General features: G+C 38.2%; 1 protein-coding gene across 1 annotated transcript; it reads left to right on the top strand.

Moving 5' to 3' along the window:
* On the top strand, positions 1-24,524 carry peli2 (pellino E3 ubiquitin protein ligase family member 2). Its single transcript, XM_042742770.1, has 6 exons — positions 1-360; positions 6,967-7,096; positions 18,953-19,054; positions 19,660-19,857; positions 20,136-20,324; positions 23,356-24,524. Exons 1-6 carry the CDS (start codon positions 284-286, stop codon positions 23,944-23,946), a joined length of 1,287 nt encoding a protein of 428 aa, XP_042598704.1. The 5' UTR covers positions 1-283; the 3' UTR covers positions 23,947-24,524.
* Positions 24,525-25,619: the final 1,095 nt, after the last annotated feature.

The following is a 25,619-nucleotide window of genomic DNA, read 5'->3' as shown; positions in this document are numbered from 1 at the left end:
TTCTTACAGCGGATGGAAGCGCTCGCCAAGTTACTCGCTGTTCCTGTGATGAAATATGCCCGAGACATAAGGCTTTATTATCATCATAATAATCGTTTCTTAAATCTCCCTCGGATGTAGGATTTCACTGACTTCTTTCTTTTCTGAAAAGTGCAACTCAAGCTCGGGAGCAGGTAACTTAAATGGGAAATATGGCAGTTAGGAGCGTCTTTTGAAGTCTCTTTCCCTTTCGTCGCTGGATTGATCGTGTAACTAATCGAGAGAGTGTTGTTTGAAAAGCCTCATGCTTTCACCGGGTCAAGAGGAGCACTGTGCGCCCACCAAAGAGCCAGTCAAGTACGGAGAACTGGTGGTTTTGGGGTGAGTCCATACGCGCAGCTATATTTTTCCTCATGTGTGTCCAATATTGACGAGTTCACGCGACTTTGGTTCTGTTATTTGCTGTTTCCTTTCATAATCTCACAATAGAAACCCTCAAGCATATTTTCGAACCGCTGTTTAGTTTATAACTGCGTTTTTGGAGAGTACGGAAATAGTTTGTTTACACACTTGATATTGGTGTGCCAGACCTCCCAGCTCTTAAAATTCACGCGCTCACGTTACTGCACAAATGAAACACGTGCGCTGTAGCGAGCGCTGTCTGTAAGCTAGCACGAGCCAGTCGGATAACTACATTTAGGCACTTATTATTTTTATGCACGAAAAATAATCCTCTAAAGTGATTTCCCGAAGTCTTCGAAACACGGGTTTTATATGGGATGTGCATTTTGCTCCATCATGGCGGTGCATGGTTAGGCTGTGATTTGATTTAATCCTCAGAGCTCGTGTTTTGGCCCCATCGTTTGGGTTTTGATGGGACCTTCTCATCGGGATCGTTCATCATCTATACGGGAGGTCATAACGAGATGAAGGGCGATGGAGGAATTCGGAAGCAGCCCACTAAAGTTATTTGTTCCCCCTCCTTTTCTGTGACTGAGCAAAGAGGCTGTCTCCTTTTTACGAGACCCCCTCCTCGCTCTGCTGGGTTGTAAATCACATATGTTCAGTGATCTAGAGCAAGGCTTTTCAAACCATTTCTGGTGCACCGCATGTGTTGGCTGTCTACCTCATTAGCTAAAAGGTGCTTTGGATGTGTCAGATAAGGGCAATCCAAAATAAGCAGAATCCTGAACATATATTGATAGCCTTACAATCAAAATCATCCAATCCCGTGAGATGTTTAACCTCAAGCAGACCTTCTTATTTTTTTAACCTATTAAAGCCTACTGTATCATGTTTTATACATACATTTGCAAAGCTTTTAAATTATGAACATGATCACAAATTTGCTAGAAAGTTTTGTATACAATCTGCTACATGCCTTCTGTCATGTGATTGATATTTTATACTTTTTATTAGTAAAAATGTCCAGCTTCAGGGTTTTTTTTTTATTTATTTTTTTAAGTAAGGCATAAGATGAAGTTGAACTTCACTGAAGAAACTTGATTATCTCTCTCTCTCTCTCTTTTTTTATTTTTTTTTGTTTATTTGTTATTTTTATTTTTATTTTTTTTTAGAAAAGTCAGTTAAAATATATCATACATGATAGATCAGCCTTTTGAGGAACGTTTATTTCTCTCAGACATCACTGTATTGCATTGCATTATATGCTTTGCTCTCCACGAAAACTGCATAGCTTTGATTAATAAAACTAAACATTTAAACGCATCTTACTTGGACATATTATTGGGAGCTATAAAGTGACAACTGATATTTTTGTGCATTTTATGTTATAAAGATCTTATTGTTTTATATTATGAGCTATCACAATTTCTGTCAGCATCGGCGACAGATTACATGTTTTAACTCAGTTTGGGCCTCTGAATATAATTGGTATTTCTTCCTCAAACGTGAGCTCCATATTCCTACTGTATATGAGCCATAAAAAATTTCCATTTCAAAAAATTAGATTTCTGATTATTCCATATGGTTCAGAGGTACGCATGTTTTAGTTGGAGCGGCTTGTCTAAGAGCACAGAAAGCTTTGTTTCAGTCTCCAATTTGACGTCAATTTATAGACCAACCTGGCTGCAGGCGCTCTATATATATATATATATATATATATATATATATATATATATATATATATATATATATATATATATATATATATATATATATATATATATTAATAATAATATACAGTGGTTTTTGATGTGAGTAAATTAAGAAGGGTCTGTGGTTAACAAGACTTGAAGAGAGTGTCATGTTTTGTTTTGTAATGTGTTGATTTCACATCCTTATGGTGGTTGTAGCCTGTAGGTCCTTGTTTAGCAACCTGTGTTTTAAAACACAGCAGCTTCATAATGTTTAAAATGCATAAAATCATTTAGAATAAAACAACGTTTCTTGGAGTAATAATTTAAGAAAATGCTAATTTTTTAAAAAAGATTTTATGCAGAATGTAATTTTAAATATGACAGAGATATAAAGCCTTTGTAAGATTAATGTCAAAAATATCGTAATTGTGAGTTCTGAGCACATCAATGTCTGGGCAGTCATATTTACAACACAAGCATATCATCTCGAGTTCAAGGATTCCCACAAGTTTCCAAGTTGTAAGTGGTGTGTGGATTTGAGCCCAGGTGATTTTACCAGGGAAAATTTGCTGAAAAGCGGACCAATTAGGTGATAGCCTAAATGAATCATTTTCAGCATTCTGAGTTCAGATGTAGTTTAAGTTTATTCAGAATATAATTATTTTGTTTTGTTATGACTACGTTTTATTTTGGCAAATTAAATGCATGATGCATATAAGCTTCCCAGGTGCACTTAAAAGGTAACATCATTTCAGAATCTCACAACTGACCCAAACCATCATGTATAACTATAAAGCTTCATCAGTAGAAGTTTATAGTTGAGTGGTTTGTGTCTTTATATGTAAAGTGAATAAAGTTTTATTATGCACCTGTCATGGTACAAAATTAATCGGATGATTTTTGGAATTAGAAACTCTGCATGAGCCAAACAGACCTATTGTATAGCCATTGTATGTGTTTAAAAAAAAAAAAAAAAAAAATAAATTCATGGTACCAACTTTCCACTGCCCTGATTCAGTGGGGTTGTCTGGCATTGGCTGCTGGCACACAGAGAGCCGAGGCTGAAAGAGGGTATTATTGATCTGGGCACAGGCACATCTGAGCCTCCAGTCCTCCTCTCTCTGTTCATTGTTCTCATTAGACTGACTGAACTTTTTGATAAGGCTTTGTGGGACACTACAACCCTCGAAAATGCACCTTTTGTAATGGTGTCTTTCCTCTGTGACTGATAGCTGTGGGGAGATGGATCTCGCTGACTCTAAAGTTTCTGCCAACTCACTGAGATGGCCTTACAATCAGTGTCATTCAAACTCTGACCTCTGAAAGGAAGAGACGATAAACCTAGAGCGTCTCAGATGTACTCTGATTTGTATAATTCAAATCTTAATTTAAAATGGATTTTTATATATTTCAGATAAATGTGTCCTTAAATGGCACAAACTGTAATTGGTCACTTTTCATACCAGTTAGACATCATGCTGGCTGTATCGGAAAGCTAAACCTTCTAAGGAAACGATTCAGATAGACTTCCAAGGCACCATGTCTAATGATCTAGAACAATTCAAATGAGCTGTAGTCACAGAAAACCAAGCATTTAAGGACTTTTTCTTGGAGTCATGCATCACCTTTCAAATGGGACGCCATTCTTTCCATGAACTGCTTGTGCAGGATTGTGAGATCTTAAAGACTTAAGGATGCATCTTCAAATCTGGCCAGATAATGACATCTCCGTAGACAGGATGTTACGTATTTAATGGTTCGGACATGCCTTGATACTTTCTCTAATTGTTGCATGTCTAGGGATAGGCATCGATAGACAGGATGTTGGGGAGTCTCATAAGTGCTGACATCATGCACACTGTGGGGAGCTGAGTGTGGATTAGCATTTTACTCTGAATCCTTGTTCTCATGAATGCTATATGAAAAATGATCCAGGACACTACCAGGAAAATCTGATGGAGCAGAACAAAACTGCTGACTGCTTGTGCCAGGATGACATTAAGAGCTGGAGTCAATGAGAAGTCGGCTCTGTATTAACATTTACATTTAGTCTAAGGTGTCTTGAGCACCATGGTGTGTATAACTATGAGTAGCTTGATTAAATAATGTATTAAGTCTAATTAAAATGAGTGTTATTTTATGATGCACATTTCTTCTTGTTATGAATCAGTGATAGAATTACATTTTCAGTTTAGGTTTGCATGAAAATTAAAAGAGACCTGCCCAAGGGAAGTAACTTCATGAGAACTACACATGCTGTTATACAAGAGAACATTTACATGTGAATCATGTTGCTCGTCGCTGATGTGTTCCAGCAATTACATAAATTTATTTAAATATTTAAATCAACCACATCACATCTAATTATGATTATGAACTCCAAAGTTTTTATGTGAATTTTTTTGATTGTTTATGTTGACCACATCACATCTAGGGAAGTTCCAGCAATTTCATGAAGAACTAAACTCCGTAATGTGGGTGGATGTTGTTAGATATACTGAGTTCCTTTTATACACTGATAGGGGGTGTTCACACAGAACACGTCTTTGCGTCTAAAACGCGAGACGCATCACTCAGGAAAGGTTTTAAGTGCAATGCAGAATGCCTCCTCTGGCATGTTGCCGTCAAATAAAACTGCTGCTATGTAACATGCTGCTGTAAACTAAAGCTTGCAATGTGTGCCCCGCCTCCAAAGTCTTCTGATTGGTCCAATCTTTCGTAAGTGACATTGACACGGACTCTTAAAAATGCAAGTGTTGTGGTCATACACGTCTTCTCTCGTGTAACCAGACCTTCATATTGATGGCTGAAGGTAAAGCAACCAATCACGTTCTGTTTTGTGCCGCATCATGTTTAGGGGCGTGGAAATGTCCCCACAATAACAGACCGGTGTGTAAAACTGTTGGACATATTTTAAAGATTCGATGCAGCACGTTTACATAGAAAAACAGAGCATTAGACTGCCCCATAGAATCTGTAGACTTCTGGTATTTTCTGTGCTGACTGTGGTGGAAATCGGATAGTAGAGAGTATTGTGCTAAATAGTTTGTTGCTAGCATTTTTATATAATAAAATGTATATATAACATTTTTATACCTTTAAGCGGCAGCTCTAATGTTAAATGGCATGTGATTCCTTTTGTCTCTGTATTAAGTCCTGCTTTGCTCACATTGTGCTGCCAGTAGAAACCACTTCTGCTTTAATTGTTCACACTTGTTCTCTTTAAAAGATTCAGACCTCAGTTGATCCAAAAGTGTAGAAAAACAACATTGTATTTGGACCCTGCATGCAGTGTTTTTTTTTTTTTTTTTTTTTGGAAAACTGAAGGACAACATTTGGGTTTTTGTTTAAAAAAAAAAAAAAATGGTTTTTAGATTTGTATATAATAACTTGTGGCAGAAACATTTACAGTTATGCAGATGTGAAACTACAGTGAAACTGGAGCATTTCACAATAACAAAGCAGCACTTTCACTTTAGCACGCTTGCGTCATGTACGAGATATACGAGGAAAACCACTTTCGCTAATATTCTGCCTAATAAATGTATAATTTATTACGTGCAGCGATATTTCACTTGTATGTATCAGAGAATTACTAAAGAGGCAGCTGACGTTTATAAAAGAATTTGCAGCTTTACTCGCAAACTACAATTCCTGTTCATGATTTAATTCAATTAAATGAAAAGTGTAGTTATTAGTAATAGAATATGTTTGCGGTGGTAATGATGACAATAGCACACACAAAGTATGTGTATGCTGATTAGGTGTAGAAGATGACACGTCGCTAATCTTTGAAGCACATGATGTGTACTGTCTATACAGATATTTCAGTGTGGTTTGATAATTGTGCAATGGCTTGGTTAATTATAAAGCACATTTTGTTCCTGTGGCTCAGTGGTAGAGCATTGGGTTGGCAGCACAAAAGGTTGTTGGTTCAATTCCCAGGGAACACACATACTGGTAAAAAAAAAATAAAAAAAATTTATATATTAGCCTGAATACACTAAGTCGTTTTGCATAAAAGCGTCTGCTATATGCATAACTGAAAATGTAAATATAAATTTTGAATGACGAGTACTGCAGAAATCTGTGTGGATTTCTGGATTCTGTGTTAAGGCCTGTTCACACCGGGACGAATTTCGCGCGCGATATTCGCCGACGTTTAACGCCTTGTGACTAAACAAAGGGCGCCAATGTGAGTGTGCACACTGACGCGAAAAACACCACGCGTAAAATCGTCATTTTTTAAAAAACGCCTCGGGTTCGTTTTTTTGGTTTGACGCACCGCGTCAAAAACTATACGACCAATGAGAATCGTGCTTTTGCACACGTGTCTGGAGCTTCTGAAGTTACAGTAAAACACAACTTGGGGGCGCTCACAACACAAAACTGTCTTGCTGAGCACACATACGTAACGGCGAAGAAGATATACGCCAAGTAGCGTCTACACTGCCGGGAAGAAATAAGACGAAGAAGATGCAAGGCAAGATGAATGTAGAGTTGCTGGTCTCGTTGGTGTCGGAACACAAAGAACTATATGACAAACGCGACAGCGATTACAAAAATCTTGATAAAAGAGAACTAGTATTTCTAGTATTTCTGTTTTACATTAAGCGCCATCTAATGTCAGGGAATGAATTTGCATGTTCACTCGGCTCATCGTCAGCGAAAATCGCTTGGGTGTGAACACAAAAAACGCGTTGAAAAACGCTGGCGAATAACGCGCGCCGATATTCGTCCCGGTGTGTACGGCCCTTTAGTCTGCTCATGTGACAGGGATCTGTAGAGTTGTGAAACACCATATATTCTGCGTTTGACTTCTTAAAGAGATTTTTTTAATCTTCCTCATCTAATGTTATCTAATTTTGGCATTTCTCTTCTTGAACAGGTACAATGGTTCACTCCCCAATGGAGACAGAGGGCGAAGGAAAAGCCGGTTTGCCCTTTACAAGAGAGCCAAAGCCAACGGTGTCAAACCCAGCACTGTACACATCCTTAACACGCCACAAGCCAGCAAGGTAATCTCATATCAGATTGTGCACCATGGAGAAAGGCTAACTTAAGGGACTGATTTTTGTTTAAAGCATGCCGTTTCCATGCAAGCGCATGATCAGCACATGCTCTTCTGAAGCTTGTCAAATCCAGAATCAACTTTATGCAACAGCAATACATGGAATTTAAAATTCTTTCACCAGACTTTACAACTCCACATAGCAGAGAGTAGAAAGAGTATGTTTGTTTCTTGCCCAGGTATAAACTGTGCAATGCAATGTTTGGTTAAGAAAGATTGCAGTTTTTTCAGTTACTCCACAGCACAGTTTGTGATAGCATACCTAACCCCACCTTTCAAATGTCTGCTTGCTACTGGGACATTCTTCAGGGATTTACAGGGTGGTACTAAACATATTGGGTGGGGTTGAGTTGTAAAAAGTTTGTCATTCAGAGTAGCTGATACTATGAGCCTCCAGATGTTATTAAAATTCACAGAGACTGTATTTCCCTCTGATACTTGAGAAGTTTAATGAGTGCTGGAGATCTGTTTGAACACATTTGAGCAGCCAGGCCACAACTTTCAAGTGCAGCCCACATTGAATCCATTCACAATGGTAGTATTTTCTATCCCAGTGACTTCACTTTTTGAAAACGTGATTTTTTTTTATAATTTTTTTTTATATTGTTTTTTTTTTTTTTTTTTCTTGTGGTTGGTGGTTTCTCTGTGATGATTGTTGACTCTATAGTCGTTTTGCCACTCTAGTCAGCTGAAGGCAAACTGCCAGCTGGCATTGTCTGAGGAGATCTTGTTGGATGTAATAATGAACATAATAGCAGTCGTCATTTACTCCCGACATCTGAGCTGCTGAAGATGCAGAGGATTAACGTTAATTTAGTTTTTGAAGGGAATGCGCCCCCCGATCTGCCTAGATACGTCTATGTTTGCGCAAATTATTTGTGATCAAGCCTTACCTACAGATGAGATCATTTTACAGATTTTATCATTCTTTGCAAATCCCCTATCCTAATAATGTGCTAGTTAGCAAGTTCACAGCTAAAGTAAATGGTACTGCTCGTCACCCCGCAGAAGAGAGGGGCGGGTGAGCAGAGGTCATTAGCATTTAAATGAACATGTAACAAAATGGGTTGATCTGATCTGATTTTAACAAGGTAAAAAGGGTGTTTTTTTTTTATTTTTATTTTTTACACTACCATTGAGAAATTTTAACCAAAGCATGTTATAGACTTCATTAAGACCCAAAAGAATCATATCAACTTGTGGAAAATGGGCATCCAATGACCCCTTTAAGGCATACGTTTAATTGTAGACATGAGACTGTTTAAAAGAGTGGTTTCTTTTGGGCAGTCTCCAAGACAGCATCTCATGTGTCCTTGATAGAAACAACAATCTCAATTATGAGCTTAGTGGAAACGATTCATAATGTAACACTTTTACATTCAGTATCTTTAAAGGATACTTCCTTTTATGAAATTTGAGTATAACAATTCATTGTTAATGTTAGCTTAGCAGCATGCTGACTTTATTTTTTTAAATACATTTTTCAGTTTTGTGTAGCACTTAGAATTACTTCAGATCAGTCACGTCAGAAACCCCTTAAATTATTTTAATAATTAGTATTAAAGGTTTTTAAGAATTTAAGCAATGTAGTTTTTCCCAGTTAGAGTGAACTTTTTAAACTATACCAATAAACTATATCAACTATACCAACTTGATGAAGGAGGTCACCTACAAGTGGGCAATTGTTCATTGTAATCGTTTGGGAATCGATCAACAGAGCAGAACCCTAAAGCCATGTTAGGTCGCAGGCTGAGAATAGCCATGGCATTGTGCCACCTCACATCCATTATACTTCTTAACTCCTCAGTCTGTACCTGCCTGATTCTAGCAGGGCTCTGCTTTTTTCTCTCGTTGTCTAAAATGTAGTCCTCAATAGACTTGCCACAATATCATAATTTACACTGGTATCAGTGTTCAAACCGATATTAGTATTGGTTGGATGTAGAGTTCTGCACGGGACTGTTTTTAGGCCCAGTCCCGCGGGGTTATGTTCTGCACCCACCCGCTCCGTGATATATTCACTCTGTTCACCCACTGTCTGCTTAGAATAGTCATATTCCCGATCCGACCGTTCCCGCTAAATTTAGGTCTAATTCCAAAATCTCACATTTTAAATTTCCACTTCTGAAAGAGAGAGAGAACAAATAAAAATGTAGTCTGCAAATTTTTTATTTATTTTATTTGTCTAGTCGAGATACAAAATTAATTTAACATTTTGCTGTCAACACAGTAGGAAAACATGTTGCAGAGAAAAAAAAGAGGCTAGGCTAGAGCCCTGCACGGGCCTCAAATTTAGGCCCTAGCCTGTCCCTGGCCCGAGACGATAAGGCCCTAGCCTGGCCCATGTCTGACAGCTTATCAGAATTACCTACCCGAGCCTGCCCCCCCCCCCCCTTTGGTTTTTGTGTAATGTTTGTGTGTTTATGTTTTGTTTATTTTTTTTTGTTTCATTTCGAAAAACGTTTGGAGCATTTTTTTTTGTTCGTTAAATATAAGTTTTTGTTTTTAAAGTAATGACCAAGCGGCCAGTGGAAGACAGTAAGCTGATAATATATGTTTGATCAATTTAGCCTTCTCTAAAATGAAATCTATAGATATACTAAAACAGTTCAAGCATGTAACAATGTTTAATCATTAAACCCAGATAAATGTGCGCTATATCCAATAGTTTGTGTGGAGAGTGGAAGCTAAAGTGTGCTTTGCAGGACATGGAGGCACCAGCGCAATCACTTGCATGTTTTCTGTGGATACGCTGTCATTTTTGCTCATAAGGTAAGAGTAATTAATCATTTGTAAATGTAAAGGGAATGCTTTTATTTTTGTTCACTCACAATATCAACAAAACGTTGTGCTTTTATAAAAAAGAAAACAAACTTGATGCGCTTTCTGCCGTCTCGTCTTGAACAGGAGCGCTTTACAAAAATTAACCGAAACTTAGCGAATACATGCCTCACAGACATGATAAATATATCTATAGAAAGCTATAAGCTAGTAATTAACGAAATAAAATGCATAGAAAACAAACATTTTCATTATAATCATAATCTGTATAGATGCATTTCTTAAAGGTGCGTCTAATGAAATGGCGAGCACTGCACATGACCAATTGGCTGTTGTTTATCATGGTAATCAAATCAAAACTCTTCCAAAATGCAGCTTTTCCTGAAGCATTGGGGACTTTTAATAACTCCCCATGCTCCAACTTCTCACTGATGCTGTGCATGGTCAGCTGTCACCTGTATGCTAATGCGTGCGTATATGTATTGCGTAGGCGTTGTGTAATATTTATAATATAATCATTATAACAGTATTTCATACAGTAGCCTATGTGTGCTCTGAGTGTATATGGGCACAATAAAAGGAGAGAAGCTAAATGACCCAGAGCCTGATCTGTAAAAAAAAAAAAAAAAAGGCCCGAGCCCAGCCCAAATGGACCGTCGGGACCCAACGGGCTTTCAGACCTCTAGGCTAGGTTGTACAAAAATTGTAGCCTATTTGTTATTTTTATTCATCTTGTCAAAATACAAAATTAGTTTTTACATTTTGCTGTTAACACAGTAGGAAAAGCGTCACAGAGAATAAATAAATAGCCTACCACATCTGTCATTTAAATTTTATAGGCTAAGCAAAATTTGGACAAAACAGGACTCACAAAATTTCAAAATCCCTGGTACTCTTGAGATTTTTGTAGCCTGAAAATTAATTTAACTAGCCCAAATATAAAAAGAGCTTTAAAAAAAATAAAAATAAATAAATATATAGAAAATTTAGATAGGAGTTTAAATGTCAATCAAGAAATTTATTTAATACACAAATATCAACAAATATGAAGGAAGGAATTTTTTCACTATTTACAGAGTATCTGCAGAATTCTTTAAGGCAATTTATGACCCATTTTAAGAGCTGCACAAGTAAAATGAACACCGTATGAGTGGTGTTGGGCAATGTCTATGGTAACATTATAAAGTACATGATTTACAGTTCAGATACAGGTTTTCACAAAAACTAAAATCTTATACAACAGCATTCCAGCCTTTAGACCATTTTCATGAAAAGGGATAAATAAAGCATATAAATTGTCAATTTAAAACGTATAAATATTGTCTTAATTGTTTAGATTTTTAGAAGGCACATTGACTTCTTTTTCATTTACAACTCTGTATTTGCTGAGTTAAATCATGAGTTGATTTTGCATTGATCTGACCATAAACAGCAAGATGGGCTTGTTCCAAATGCAAATTCATTCTTTGCCACGAGGTGGCACTTTAGGAGCACTGAAATATTGCGTTTCCCCCGTTAACGGCTGTACACAAAGCAGCGCCACACTCATAAACACTGCTTTATCAGGAATTATAAGTAAATGAAATAAAAAGACCTACGACACATTTCTGAGGACAGTTGGTTCCTTTCAGATACATTCAAATAAAAACTTCTGAGCCACGTTTAGACTTGAAACGTGTAGCGCTCATATTTATTCAATGACATCATTGCCTTTTGAAGTTTAATCCAGCCGTATCGCGACTCTTGTCTTTCTGTCCCCAACTGTAAGCCCTCTTGCAATTATAATTAAGATATTTCTTATACCATTTAAAGTATTAAATGGTATAAGAAACTTTTTATGGCCTTAAGATTGATTCTACTCACTTTAGGAGTTAAGCACCCGTGTGAGATCTGCATTTAAGAAAGCCTATCGGGCAGAGTGGTGATACATTTTGGTAGCCCGACTGGAAAACACAATAGCCCCGGGACGTTGGGCTAGCGATTTTGTGAGCCCTCTTCAAGCACTTTGCTCTGGCATCCTTATTCTGCTCTGTCATTCGTCGACAACCTGTCTGTTCTGTCTGAGGGCCGTATGTTTACCACCGGTACAGCTTGCTCTGAGGACCATTACACAAATGCTGCGCACAGAAAAAGAAATAGAAGAAAAGCTTGCTACGTAACAGCAACGCTACATTATTTAAAGCCCCCATGAAATCAAAACTGAAGCTTCTTTATTTTTTTGGCTTTTAGTATGACAAAGTCTTAAGGTTACCAGCTAGTGTGCTCCAAAACAATGACCATATTAGCGTTAACATGATATAAGCATTCAAAACTTAGCCTACAGTCTCTCGCTTCTGCCAATATGGATCAACAGTTTTGATGACATCACCCTGCACTTCAGCTTCTCATCAAACTTTTGGTCCAATCAGATGCTCTCTAGAATCTTAGCTTCCCGCCCTCTACATTATAAATAGACGCTAAAGCTGCAGCTTAAATCTTGTTCACAAAATAAGTATTTTATGTACAGTGAATGGCACATAGTGCACTATATAGGGGATAGAGAATGATCCAAACAGTGTAAATATGCTTTCCATTGGGGCAAAAGAAGGCAGGTTTCGCACTGTTTCACACGAACCGCTGCAGTGCACACCGTCTGCTCTGGTCCAGAGACATAATAGCATGGAGCAGATCATGTGTGCTAGCATTATTTCTGACGGACCTGTTTATTGTACACCGTATGTTGTTTTTTTATGACATTATAGGAGATTTTCGCTGTCATATATGGCTTAACCAAGCACAACGGCGATGGTCCAAACTGTAAAATAAACAAAACGTTATTGGCTGTTTAAAAAAGGGGGCGGGACTGCTTGATATGTCCCGCCCTGTCTTCTTGTTTCAGGTGAAATTAAGTTAACACATAATAACACTGCTTGTTTCAAAGCACTTCAGTGGACCTTTTATATCACTGGGCTGTTGAATGCTTGAATCTGATTGGTTGAAGAATGTTCTAAGTGCTTTGATTTTCCTCATTAGTCTGATGTCTGAGCTGGGAATGACATTACACCAAATAAAGGACTTCTGAAGTAATTTTTCATTTTTGGGTGAGCTATCCCATTAAAAGTTTCTACTGGGAACTTGGAATTTCCAGCTTCTGAGTACAAATGGAATGCAGCATTATTTTCAGGGAAACGCATGGCTAAAGTAGTTCCAGGCAGGTCTTGACCATATTACATGTCCATATCATTTCGCCAAATGATTTAAATTATTTCATAGGTCCTTACAGCCTACAATAGCAAAAGAACCAAACCCCACAGAGATTCTGAACAGGCAAATAAATATAGTTAGCAACAAGATAAAAATGTCAAATTATTTCCATGTTTTTGCCACAATCATAGTTTTATGTATGGAAAGCACATACTCTTTCTCCCACTCTCTCTCCCTCACGAAGGCACACACTTGCTTTGCATTGTGGCTGCATCACCACCTCGGGTGTGCATTTATTTTCTAATTATTCCTTGGCCTGTTGTTAAGTATTCTTTACCCATTCAGTTTGTTAGAATATTGATATAGGACCTGTTGTTGTGAAGTAAGTTTCATTGATAATGTTCCTCCCTGTAAACCTATATGAACTTTTACAATGCCCCTCATACTGCAAATAACGGTATAAGATGGCAAATCTATGTAACTCTTTCTCGGCTGACTGAAAGCATAGAAAAACAGACAATCATAGTTCGAAACTTAACTGTCGTGCATTGCGGATGCAATTTGGGAGTTGTAATTTTTTTTTGTCAGTTGTATTATACAACTACTTGTGAGCTTTCATTTGGTCCCTCAGACCAGTATGCCTAAATGTTTTTCAGTCACACACTGTAATTTTCAGTTGCAAATGTGACCAAAATGGTCACACTATAGAGCTGTGTTTAGTTATTTTTAAATGTAGGCTTGTTTTGTCATTTTAAAAAGGAAGAATGTGATATATTTGTAATATGTTTGTTTTACACAAAAACACAGGCTCCATAATTAAAGTCCCATGAATGCAAGGAATGTTTTCTTCTTGCCATGAAACTAGCTGGCATGCTATATTTTTGAGGAGGTTTTGTTACTGTTGGCTGCTTATTATCCATCCGCAGTGCCTCGTCAGAGCTGAAAATAGCCCAGCGCACAGTCATATGTGAATCACGCTGCTCTTTGGGGTCACAGCGCTCTTAGGTGGAAGGCCTTTCATGGCTCCAGGCATGGGTCTGAAAGCGTTAACTAAAAAAACGACCAGTTCTCCAGCAGTGACACAAGTGCAGCTGCATCATTGTAATGTTAAAGTTGAACAAAGAACAGGCTCTGCGATTACTCACAGTGCATCTGCGAACTCCTTTCAGATAATGGGTCACAAAATGTCTCTAAACTATTTCAAGAACAATATGTGATTGTTCATGGATGTCTTAGAGGTTTTTGCAGAGGTTAGAGTTGTTGCCACTTGCATTGAAGGCTGTCGAGTTCTGATGGAGGGTACAGTTGAATTGGATCCTGTGGCTTGGGGTTGGTGGCCGCAGCATCTCATCTCATCGTGCGTTTTCAACAAATGCGAGGCCCAAGCTGCTCCGGCGTCTCACAGATGGAGCTGCTTCATATTCACCATGTTGCTCAACGGGTGCGGCTCCACCAGGTCTATTGTTTGGGGGCTTTTCTGTAGCTTTTGTGGCCCACTGTAAAACAGGGGTGGGATGTGGGGGATGGAGAGATGGACCCCCTGTTGATATCTGGCAGTGAGCATGGAGGGCTGCCCACTCTTTGTTCCACTTTACTATGGACACAAATGCGTAACCAACAATAATGTCCTAAATTTTCATCTAGAAGCTGCTCATACGCAAACTGTGTCTCGTCACAACATAATCAATATAGCTTTGGACTATATCTGGGTGGGATAGATAAAATTGATTCAGTACAGTGATATGCTGTAAAATCTAGTTACAAATTTTGTATATAAATATATAATATATAAATATGTATAAATATGTAATATAATATTGGCTATTATCAAAATCATTTGTTTCTGTAAAGGTTAATCCAGACTAGTATGTGTAAACTCTTTCGTCACAGTAGTGTTTCTAATGCTAAAATATAATTATTGTTGGGATTTAATGGATTCAAAGATAGATGGCACAAAAGTTTCATCAAAAGCAAGTCTTGGGGAACAACTAGAAAGTATTAAAGTCAGTAACAACAGAGACTGTGTAAAAGTACATGTAAACAATGCCAGCAAGAATGCAAGCTTTTATAAAGGCCGAAGGAGGCCATTCAAAATAAAAAATATTGGTTATTTTGTGTGAATAAAGACTTTAGGCTAGTTGTTTCAGTTTATTTGCCTAATAAATGATAATAAAATTTTAAATCAAAAATCCATATTTTCAAATACTATTTGTAATTCAAATGCGTTTTTTCTCTATCCCATTCTGTCTTGATGCACACATGCTCCCTGTATTGTTTGAAGTTTAATGGTGATTTGCAACAAACTGCTTGTGAAATGAAAATATGCTCATGACTTGCAGTTTGTAAAATGTACAGAATATAGAGTATAACTATAAAATGTAAGTTATGCACTGAAGAAAACCTCTCTCAAGAGCATTAAATGGTGTAAATTTGTAATCTGTCAGCAACTGACGCAGCAACCAGCTCATATTAAAGTCTACTTTATGAGCCTCTTTGAAGCATTTAAAAGCACTCCCATGCTGGGGGTAACTTGTGTCGTTCATTTGATCGTTTTAATATATATATTTATTATTTAAACATTTTGAAACTTGTAAAAGGTTACGCTCGGACTTCCAAACATTATTGATAGACTCAAACAGATTGTTGAAATTTGATCTATTTCGCCCATTCTTCCGTTTAAAAAATGGTTCGGAAGAAGTCTCAGTTTGTGGAAATGATCATCCTAATAAAGCACAAAATTAAGCACATTTTTAAATGATTCCAATATTCATGTTTATGCACAAACATTAATTTGGATTTGGAGTACTTTGTATATATTGGCTAGTTCTATAACAGACTCACCCAGCATGACTGTTTAGTCTGGGTTATTACAGGACATATGTGGGGTGTGAAATTTTGGCTTTCTGCTCGCATATGTGAAATGTTTGTGACCTCCGGTGTTATTTAGAACAGTGTTATGTGCAGGAGCATTCACACAGTCCTGTGTTCGGCATATGAATAGACACTGAGTTTTAAACACCACAATGCATTGGGTTGTGTTTTACACATACCTTCCTCTCTTGGCTGTGTTTTTTCCATTGTTGCACACTAGTGTAGTAACCATGACCCAGTTTCCACTCCTCTTGAGCACACGTGATGGAGATGTGGGTAATTTGGAAATCACAGATTAGAGGAGAGAAAGGGTGAAATGGGAAACGAGAAATAAGCACGCTGGGAAATTGACTGCATTTAAATACTGCAATGCTGTGGTTTGTCTCAAGCCACCAGAATAGTGTTCACACACAATATGCTTTGTAGTGAACTCAGTTCGTATTGCAATTCAGATCATGTATGCATATCTGTGACCTCTAATTTTATTACTTCATTAAGCAGAAATTATATAGAATAGTCCTCGAACTTTAATGAATATATGTGAAATATAAAAATTGTTATGTGTTTATTTTTTTTTTTTTGTTTTTTTGTCTTGTATTGTGTATGATTTATTTATAACAAGCTGCATATGACAGCTGTCTGAGTAATGAATGTTAGATGGGGTGTGTTTCACATAGACAGTAAAACGCTCAAATTACATGTTTGTTACATTGGCATTTTAGTTTTAGACAAACTTTATATATACATATACAAAGGTCAGAGTTATTAGTAGAGCTGCTTTCTAACCTTTTCAAACTTCCGGGTTTAGCAGAGTAAAGGGCATATAGTATCATGTGAGGCCATAGCAAATGTTATTGTTGCCTTCCCATATTGTAAGTGTTCATGAATTTCCAAATAGGAGACATTGATTATGCCTTTTAAAAGATAGAAAGCTGAACCTTAGACAGTACATACTGCACAAACACACCTGTAATTTGTGGTTGCTAGTTTTTCCTCATTAACCTTGCAGTCACTTCCTCAGCAGCTGTATTCAAAGGGATAGTTCACCCAAAAATTGTCATTAATTACTCACTTTCATGTCGTTCCAAACTTTTATGTCGTTAGTTCATTTTGAGATTAGTTATTATTATGTATGATGATTTCCAAGAGCTCTCGACCCTCACATAGACCACAAGGATCCTTAACCAAAAAAGGGTCAGAAACGTAGCAAGGAAATTGTAAATTATTCATGTGACATCAGTGGTTCAACCGTAATTTTACAAAGCTATGAGAATACTTTTTGTGCACAAAGATAACAAAAATAATGACTTTATTCAACAATTCGTCTCCTCCGCGTCACCCTATAGCGCTATTTCGGACAGTATCACATACATAAACAATGTATGTATGCAGATAGGTTGTTTACATTCAGATCAAAGTGTAAACAATGTAAACAGCGTATCCGTGTATGGTTTTGCTGACACATAACAGCATATGTTGTTTACATATGCAGTACTCTCCAAATTGGCACTATAGGGTGATGTGGAGGAGATGAATTGTTGAATAAAGTCGTAATTTTTGTTGTCTTTGCACACAAAAGTATTCCCGTAGCTTCGTAAAATTACGGTTGAACCACTGATGTCACAGATTATCTTAACAATGTCCTTGCTACGTTTCTGAGTCTTGATGGTGTAAGGATCCTTGCTGTCTATGGAGGGTCAGAGTGCTCTCGGAATGCATCAGAAATATCTTAATTTGTGTTCCGAAGATGAACGAAGGTCTTATGGGTTTGGAACAACATGAGGGTAATTCATGACAGAATTTTCATTTTTGGGTGAACTATCCCTTTAAAGCCCAATGTAAAGGGGTAAAACAACACAGTGAGTTCTTGTCAAGACTGCTAAACGGTTGTCAAAATGAGTATTTCTCATGCAATATTAAGTCTACTTTAATTGAGCAAACAACTTTAAAGCTAATAAGTAATGGATCCCTCAGCTTACTGGGTATGAGCCAAAAATAATGCATGTTTTATTTTTTCTGCACATTTTTCTTTTACCAGACAAAAATGAAAGGTGCAAGCAGATCTTGTAGATGCAGCAAATAGGGATGTCACGAGAACCAATACTACGGCACCAAGTTGGTATAAACAATTTAAAGTCCTGCCAGTACTTGTTTTTCATCTGTAATGTAAGTACCGATGGAACTGAGGGTAGCGACTAAAGAGGCTGCAGTTCTTCCGGAACCTGGAAGTGTTTCAGTCGTTCCTCAAAGGGTTAAGATTAAGAAGAAGAAAGAACGCCTAAAAACCACACAGAAGAACTACACGTGGAAGACAGCGACATTATATGAATATGATTGTGTGAGATTTAAATGAGAGCATGCAGCTCAAAAGCACGAGTGCTGCACATGATCACACACACACACATACATAAAGTTTAACAGCTTACCGCTTGTTCATTCGTTGTGTATCCATCTGCGAATTATCCTTATCAACATTATTGGCTAAAATTACTGGTTTAGATGATTGTTGTTTAATGTTTTGTTTAAATATTTTTAGCCTGCCAGTATGTCAGTGAATTTAAACTAATGCTTGCATTCAGAGTGTGCGTGTGTGCGTGCATGCATGTGTGTGATATTTGAAGGCCAAGTGCCACTAATGTTGTGTTTTTGTAATTTGAAAGAAGAGTTAATGTTTAAGTATTATTGCTATTTTTTTTTCCCTTGGTATCGACTTCCACTCAGTACCAACTACTAGATTTTTGGTATTGTGATATATTTTGTAATCCCTAGTAGAAAGTTTGAAAGTGAATATAAATGATTTTTGAAGTTCATATCAATGCCTTGGAATTGTGGCAGCGTGTTTTTCACAGGAAATCATCTTTAATGTTTTCAGAAAGTGTAAAAATCTAGTAATGCATTTGAAAAACGTTCTCTGTGTGCCACTGTAGCAGGAAAGCCTCTGACAGATGCTTCTGTTGTGTTGTGACAGGCGGTGAACTGTAAGGGCCAGCACAGCATCTCCTACACGCTGTCCAGAAACCAGACGGTGGTGGTGGAGTACAGCCATGACAAAGACACAGACATGTTCCAGGTACTGTTTGACAAAGAAATCTCTTCTCCTCTTGTGTCCACAGCTGAGCATAATTCAGTTTCTGCCTGTTGCCTTTCTCTATACTTTGAGGTCTGATTTCCACCAGAGCTGATCAAGATCTGTGATATGGGACAGTTTTATTAACTCCCCAAGTCACATGCTCAGATGCAGTGTGGCGTATTTTATTTTATTTTTTTGAGGGAGGGGAGGGGCTATGGGCTACGCATGAGGGAAAGAGTCATACGGATTGAAGCAAATGGGAAGAAAAGCAAAAACAGGAACCAGCAGCAACCCACAGGGACAAAACAGAAACTGTCTCTATGAAAAGGAAATAAAGTGGAGACCATTGCATCTTTATTTCAGTACAAGTATTTATAAACAGGATTTAGTGCAGTGAGCACCTCTCTATTCTTGGGAATTTCCACCCCACTTTAAAAACTAAATTAGGCTCTTCAAACAAGTCCCAGCACATGCATGACTGTTTTTCATCCTGTTTACTATTGTTTTCTCCTAACATTGTCATTCTGTTATGTCAACTTATTAGATAGTTGCTGGAAAGTTGTAAGAGATGGCTGAGAAACTTAAATTTTTCTTTTGTACGTCAGATTGGACGATCTACGGAGGGCCCTATTGACTTTGTGGTGACTGACACCGTGTCAGGCGGAGGGGAGAGTGAAGACACACCCATCACTCAAAGCACCATCTCCCGCTTTGCCTGCCGGGTGGTGTGTGAACGTAACCCGCCCTACACGGCGCGTATCTACGCTGCAGGCTTCGATTCTTCCAAGAATATATTTCTCGGAGTAAGTGCGTTTTCTTGCCCGGTCTTGAAATGGAATTGTCTGTGGGATGCATTTCTCATCAGAGTTACAAGAAACTTTATTAAGCTTTCATTTATATGTACTTGTGTATGTGGTATCTGGGGAAGTATCCACTTCTGCTGATCCAGTGGAACTGATCTAAACTTACCTGGTAAATATAGGTGTGTCCGGCTAACTGGAATGAGTCACCCATGTGTAACTAAAAAAAGAGTGCAGCGCCTTCATTTTTGTTTATGTATAGTAATTACGTCTCTCTGTAGGAGAAAGCAGCCAAATGGAAGAATCCAGATGGTCACATGGACGGGCTGACAACCAATGGTGTGCTAGTCATGCACCCGCGGGGCGGGTTCACAGAGGAGTCCAAGCCTGGTGTGTGGAGGGAGATATCAGTGTGTGGAGATGTTTACACACTGAGAGAAACACGCTCCGCTCAAACACGAGGCAAACTGGTTAGTACGTCAGCTGCATCTGCTCGGTGTAGTTCACGGTGTAGCCAATCATTAATTCATTCACAATTCCTTTTACAAGTTGCAGAAACCATCTAGACTAAATTTTCTGAACTGCTGATCAGAATTAGGGGTTCAGTCCAGGGTCAGGACGTTTCTCGAATCTCGTCGAGATTCCAGACTATATAGGTGAAATGTAACTAGTGTAGCAGTGAAGATTCTGGGATAGCAAGGTCTACTGCTTCAGATCATGGTGAGCATGACTCTTGAACTGAAGATTAAAGAGGACCCCCTACCATTCCCTGACTAGGACACTCTATGCTCACTGATGTACTCTAGATCAAGTTGTTTACTTAAGTACGTACTTATGCATATTATGTCTTAATCAGATCATGTTTGTTTTTCTGATTTCAGTTTGCAAATTCATAGTTACGTTTGCCTGCTATGGACCTTTTTCACATTTCTGTTTCTTAGCAGAGGAAGTCGTCATAGTTGGGTAAACGTCTATAGCGGTGAATGGGAGACTACATCAAAAATATTTTGTTCCCATTTGCTTGAGATAACAACTATATTGTTAACATTATATAACTAGTGTTTTCACGACTTTCAAAAAGATCGAAGAAAAAAAAAAATGGAGAGAGTCTGATAACGGAAATCTGGAGTGTCAAACTTACCTTAACTTCCACAGACCCTGTATAAGAAACACCCTCACAGCAGCGTAAACTAGTTTTTTTGTAATTGAATGCAAAGGTAATATAATACAAAGTAAAGTCTTATTAATGTGCATGCATTTAAAAAATGAAAATATAAAAATACTTTGAAGGATTTGAAATCCTAATGATTCAGTGTGCTGTCGCAGTCTGTGAAAAAGGTCCATATTTAATTTTGGTAACACTTTACAAATCCTTTATGTATTATAATAGTTTTAATGCATTATGCACCTTATTATGCATTGTTCAATCTCATTAATAATTGTAACCACAGTTAATACATTAAACACTTATAAATTCATTATTACACTATGCAGTTTAAATTCGGTAATTATGTATATTACCACAAGATATAATGTATTGCAAGCCACATTATGAATAATTTTAATGCGTCGTACCCTTTAATATCCCTTTGTAATGCATTATACATAAAAGTTTCAAGTAAAGTGGTACCTTATTTTTTGGTGGGAAATTTATTTATTTATATATTTAAGTGTGAAATGTTTGAAAGCTAAAAAGAAAGCAAAACCGTTACTTAGTTTGTCTACTTGTACAGTAGCTGTGATATACAAGCACTACAGTATGTTTAAGTCTTTGAACCACTAGCTCCTCCTGGAGGACAAATGTGGTTCTGCATGCATTGTTACCATACGCTTAATTTCAATTCCCTAATAAACACTCTGCTAAAAAGTAAATATTAACATATTTAACCAATATCCTTGAGGTTTAATGTATTTTTCATTTGAACAAAACTTTACAGTATCAGAAACAGAAAAACAATATCCATCCATTCATTAAACAGCTTGTCCTCTGTATGATTGCAGAGCTGGTGCTATGGGCAATTTAGTGTCTCCAGTTCACTGCTGCATGTCATGACGTTGCACTAAATTGCTCTGCTTGTCTAAGTGTTTAAAACTGTGCACAAGAGAGAGACACAAACTAAGTTTCTGTATCTTTCCAGCAAAAAGAGAAGACCGTTTATATGACAACTGCCGATATACTAGAATCACTCCCAGTACTGAGAAAAGCAAACCGTAAGTGCTGCATGAGAGGCCTCTTGACTCGGGCATCAAACTCGGGATCTTCTTACTGTGGCAGTCTTACCTACCGTGCATCATAACAATTTTAAAACTACTTTCATTTGCATTGAAGCAAAAAAAACACACCCAAACAGTGACCTATACAGATGCATTTATCTACACTTTATTAGTGAATAGTTATGATTGTTGTAAACCATAACAATGTAATTTGTCAGTGACGCTATTGGCTACATGCTGGTAACAATTAAGGCAGACCATTACAGCCCATAGGCTAATCTATAAACTGTGCAAATAAGACTTCCTGGCCAGCTCAGTGGAAAAATAACCTTAATGTCTTTCTGCCAATCAGGTATTGTTGTTGTTGTAAGGCAAACTGGGTTCAAAGGTCAGGACAGACGTGAGAGCAAGACTTTGTTTGTTAGGCCTGTAATGGGAGCAGTTAACCAGTTAGACTTTACTGAAAAGCCGTTGAATTTAAAGGGATAGTTCACCCAGTAATAAAAACTAGCCTATGATTTACTTGACCTCAAGCCATCCGAGGTGTATATGACTTTCTTCTTTCAGACAAATACAATCAGAGTTATATTAAAAAATGTTGATTCTTCCAGTCTTTATAATGGCAGCGAATGGGAGGTCCAAGAATGTGCATCTGTCCATCATATCATGTGCTCCACACGGCTCCAGGGTGGGGGGTGTTAATAAAGGCATTCTGATGCAAATCGATGTGTTTGTGTAAGAAAAATATCCATACTTAAAACTTTATAAACCATAATCTCTGGATTCCACTCTTATATCAAAATCCTCCATTTTCCTTTTACAAATCCTTGTTTTGTACTTCTAATTCATGACCTGTGTTTTGTTTCGCTAGCTCTCTCATGCATTTCTGCATTCGTCAGTTCTCACCAGAGCGTACGCTACATTATCCGCTGGAACGCTACTATCTCGTGATCGTGTGTACAACAGTTAGCAGAAGCTAGAAATTACAGTTTATAACATTTTCAAATATGGATATTTATCTTATGCAAAAGCATCGTTTCACTTTAGAATGCCTTTATTAACCCCATGGAGCCGTGTGGAACACTTATGATGGACGGATGCACTATTTTGGGCTTCAAAATCTTGACCACCATTCACTGCCACAAACCTGGACAGGCTATTTGTCCAAGGTGTTTTCCCGCCTAAGGACTCCAGTTTTCCCGCAACCCAACATGGGACATACGTTTCGGCAGATGGATATAGAGAACACCTGTAATGAATGCACTGCATTGTTTGTTTTATGCTCAGGTGGAGAGTGAGAGTAACGTACTCCAGGATGGCTCTCTGGTTGACCTGTGCGGAGCCACGTTACTCTGGCGCACAGCCGATGGCCTTTTCCACACCCCCACTCAGAAGCACCTGGAGGCTTTGCGCCAGGAGCTCAATGCAGCCCGGCCTCAGTGCCCCGTGGGACTCAACACCCTGGCCTTTCCCAGCATGCAACGCTGCAGCCGTGCCCTGGCCAGTGTCCCCACCCAGGAGGACAAGCAGCCGTGGGTCTATCTTGCTTGTGGCCACGTTCATGGCTACCACGACTGGGGCCACCGTTCTGAAAGAGACCCCAATGCTCAAAGAGAGTGTCCCATGTGCAGAACCGTGGGCCCCTACGTGCCGCTCTGGCTTGGATGCGAACCAGCATTTTACGTAGATACCGGCGCACCAACGCACGCCTTCGTACCTTGCGGCCACGTGTGCTCTGAAAAGTCAGCCCGCTATTGGGCGGAGATTCCTTTACCGCACGGCACCCACGCTTTCCATGCCGCCTGTCCCTTCTGCACTACCCAACTCAATCTGGCGCAAAAGTGGGCGAAGCTCATCTTTCAGGAGCCTGTAGACTGAGAGTGTAGAGGAGGCGGACAGTGGATTATTGTGGAATTGAAGCAGAATCCAATATGCTGAAGGACAATTAATTCGTAGAAGGTGCGACCGCAAGCTGTGAAACTGCCCTTGAAATGCTTATGCTGGAGAGCAGGTTCTTGCTCATTAACGTGGTGATAGTTGGCGAAGGACAGGTGTCCATCATGATTTTCTTAGTTATTTCATCTACCGGCCTACAAGATGTCAATTCACACCAGCATTACCACATCACTCAGGAGATTTAATTCTTTCTATACCTGGCTTTAGACCTGAGGTGCTTTGTTAGATTCTTTCTTGGTGATCAACCTTCCTGTGGAGTTTTGTTGCTTTTAATAATCCTTCCGGTGCTTTCCAAAGAACATTAGATTTGGAACTAAACTGTGCAGGATGGTCGGAGGACCAGGACCAGGACTGAACATACATTAAGTAGTTCAATGTGTGGGAACTCCCAAAAGAAAGGATCCAGTATCCCAAACTCCACTGTAGGCTTCTACAAGGATCCACTTGTTGGAGCAGTGATTTGGGAACTGCAGTACTAAAATGGTAGTTTCCAAAGATGGGGGAAAAAAAAAATAAAAATGATTCTGTTTATGCTTTACATGAAGTGCTACCAACATAACACTCCTAAAGAAATATTAATCAGCCACAGTGCAAGCGTCATTTTGGATTGTGCATTATGGAATTAGTGATTTGTCATTTTAGCCTAGTCCTCTGTTCACCTACTTCAATGATCTCAAGTATTTGGAAACTAACACATTTTGCTTTTCTTTCAGTCTCAAAGGTTAAGGATTTTAAGCTTTGACGTAAAGGTATTTTTATTCATATACTGGGGTAACCGGTAACAAGATTAACAAAGGATGTTGCCAAATATTTCTGGAACTGGCTATAGAGTTAGTAACTTAAACAGTTCCTGGTGTTATTTTTTTTCACTTCTTGAAACTGTGTCCCAGATATTTTGGTACTGCTTATTGCTTGCCACTTGTTCATTTTTCCATATGTTGATATTGGTATACAATCAAAATAGAAGTGAAAATATTTGACTATTCTGCAGTCTGCATCTAGACTTTTCCTTAATGTGGAAAATGAGACTGAAAACAATGATGGTGGAGGTTTATGGAGTAAAGAAACTATAAAGCAGCGATCGCTTGGTAACCATTTCTCATTAGTCCAAATTCTTCCTATTTCAACTGTTTTCTAAGCTTGTTATGAGATTTAAATGACTTTTATTCCACTATTTTCCTAAAATTTATACAGAGATGGTTTCTTATGCCTAAAGACATTTTTATGGGGATGTGAAGAAGATATTTTAGGCATACTGAAGGGGTATTTTTTTTTAAACGCTTGCATTTACAGAGGCTTTTTACTCACTGAAAAGTATTTTACTACACAATGGCCCATGTACAGTTTGTTTTAAAACAGATAGTAATATATTTATTCAAATATGTGCTTTACTGTGTGGTAGGTGTCTGTATGAATGTATCAGCCTGAACATCTGGTCATCACTCATTTATAAGTGCATGCTGCGTCTGGAAGCTTAACCTGTGAACAGTCAGTAGTCATACTACTTTTATTGACGCTCCAGCCTTTGACCCTTTATCTGGTTATGTTCCTCCAATGTTCCTCCCACACTCCATGTTAAATTCAGACCTAATATG

This window comes from Cyprinus carpio, chromosome B17 (assembly GCF_018340385.1).
Source record: "Cyprinus carpio isolate SPL01 chromosome B17, ASM1834038v1, whole genome shotgun sequence".
In the NCBI taxonomy this organism is placed as follows: Eukaryota; Metazoa; Chordata; class Actinopteri; order Cypriniformes; family Cyprinidae; genus Cyprinus; species Cyprinus carpio.
This window is presented reverse-complemented; position numbering and strand designations above follow the sequence as displayed.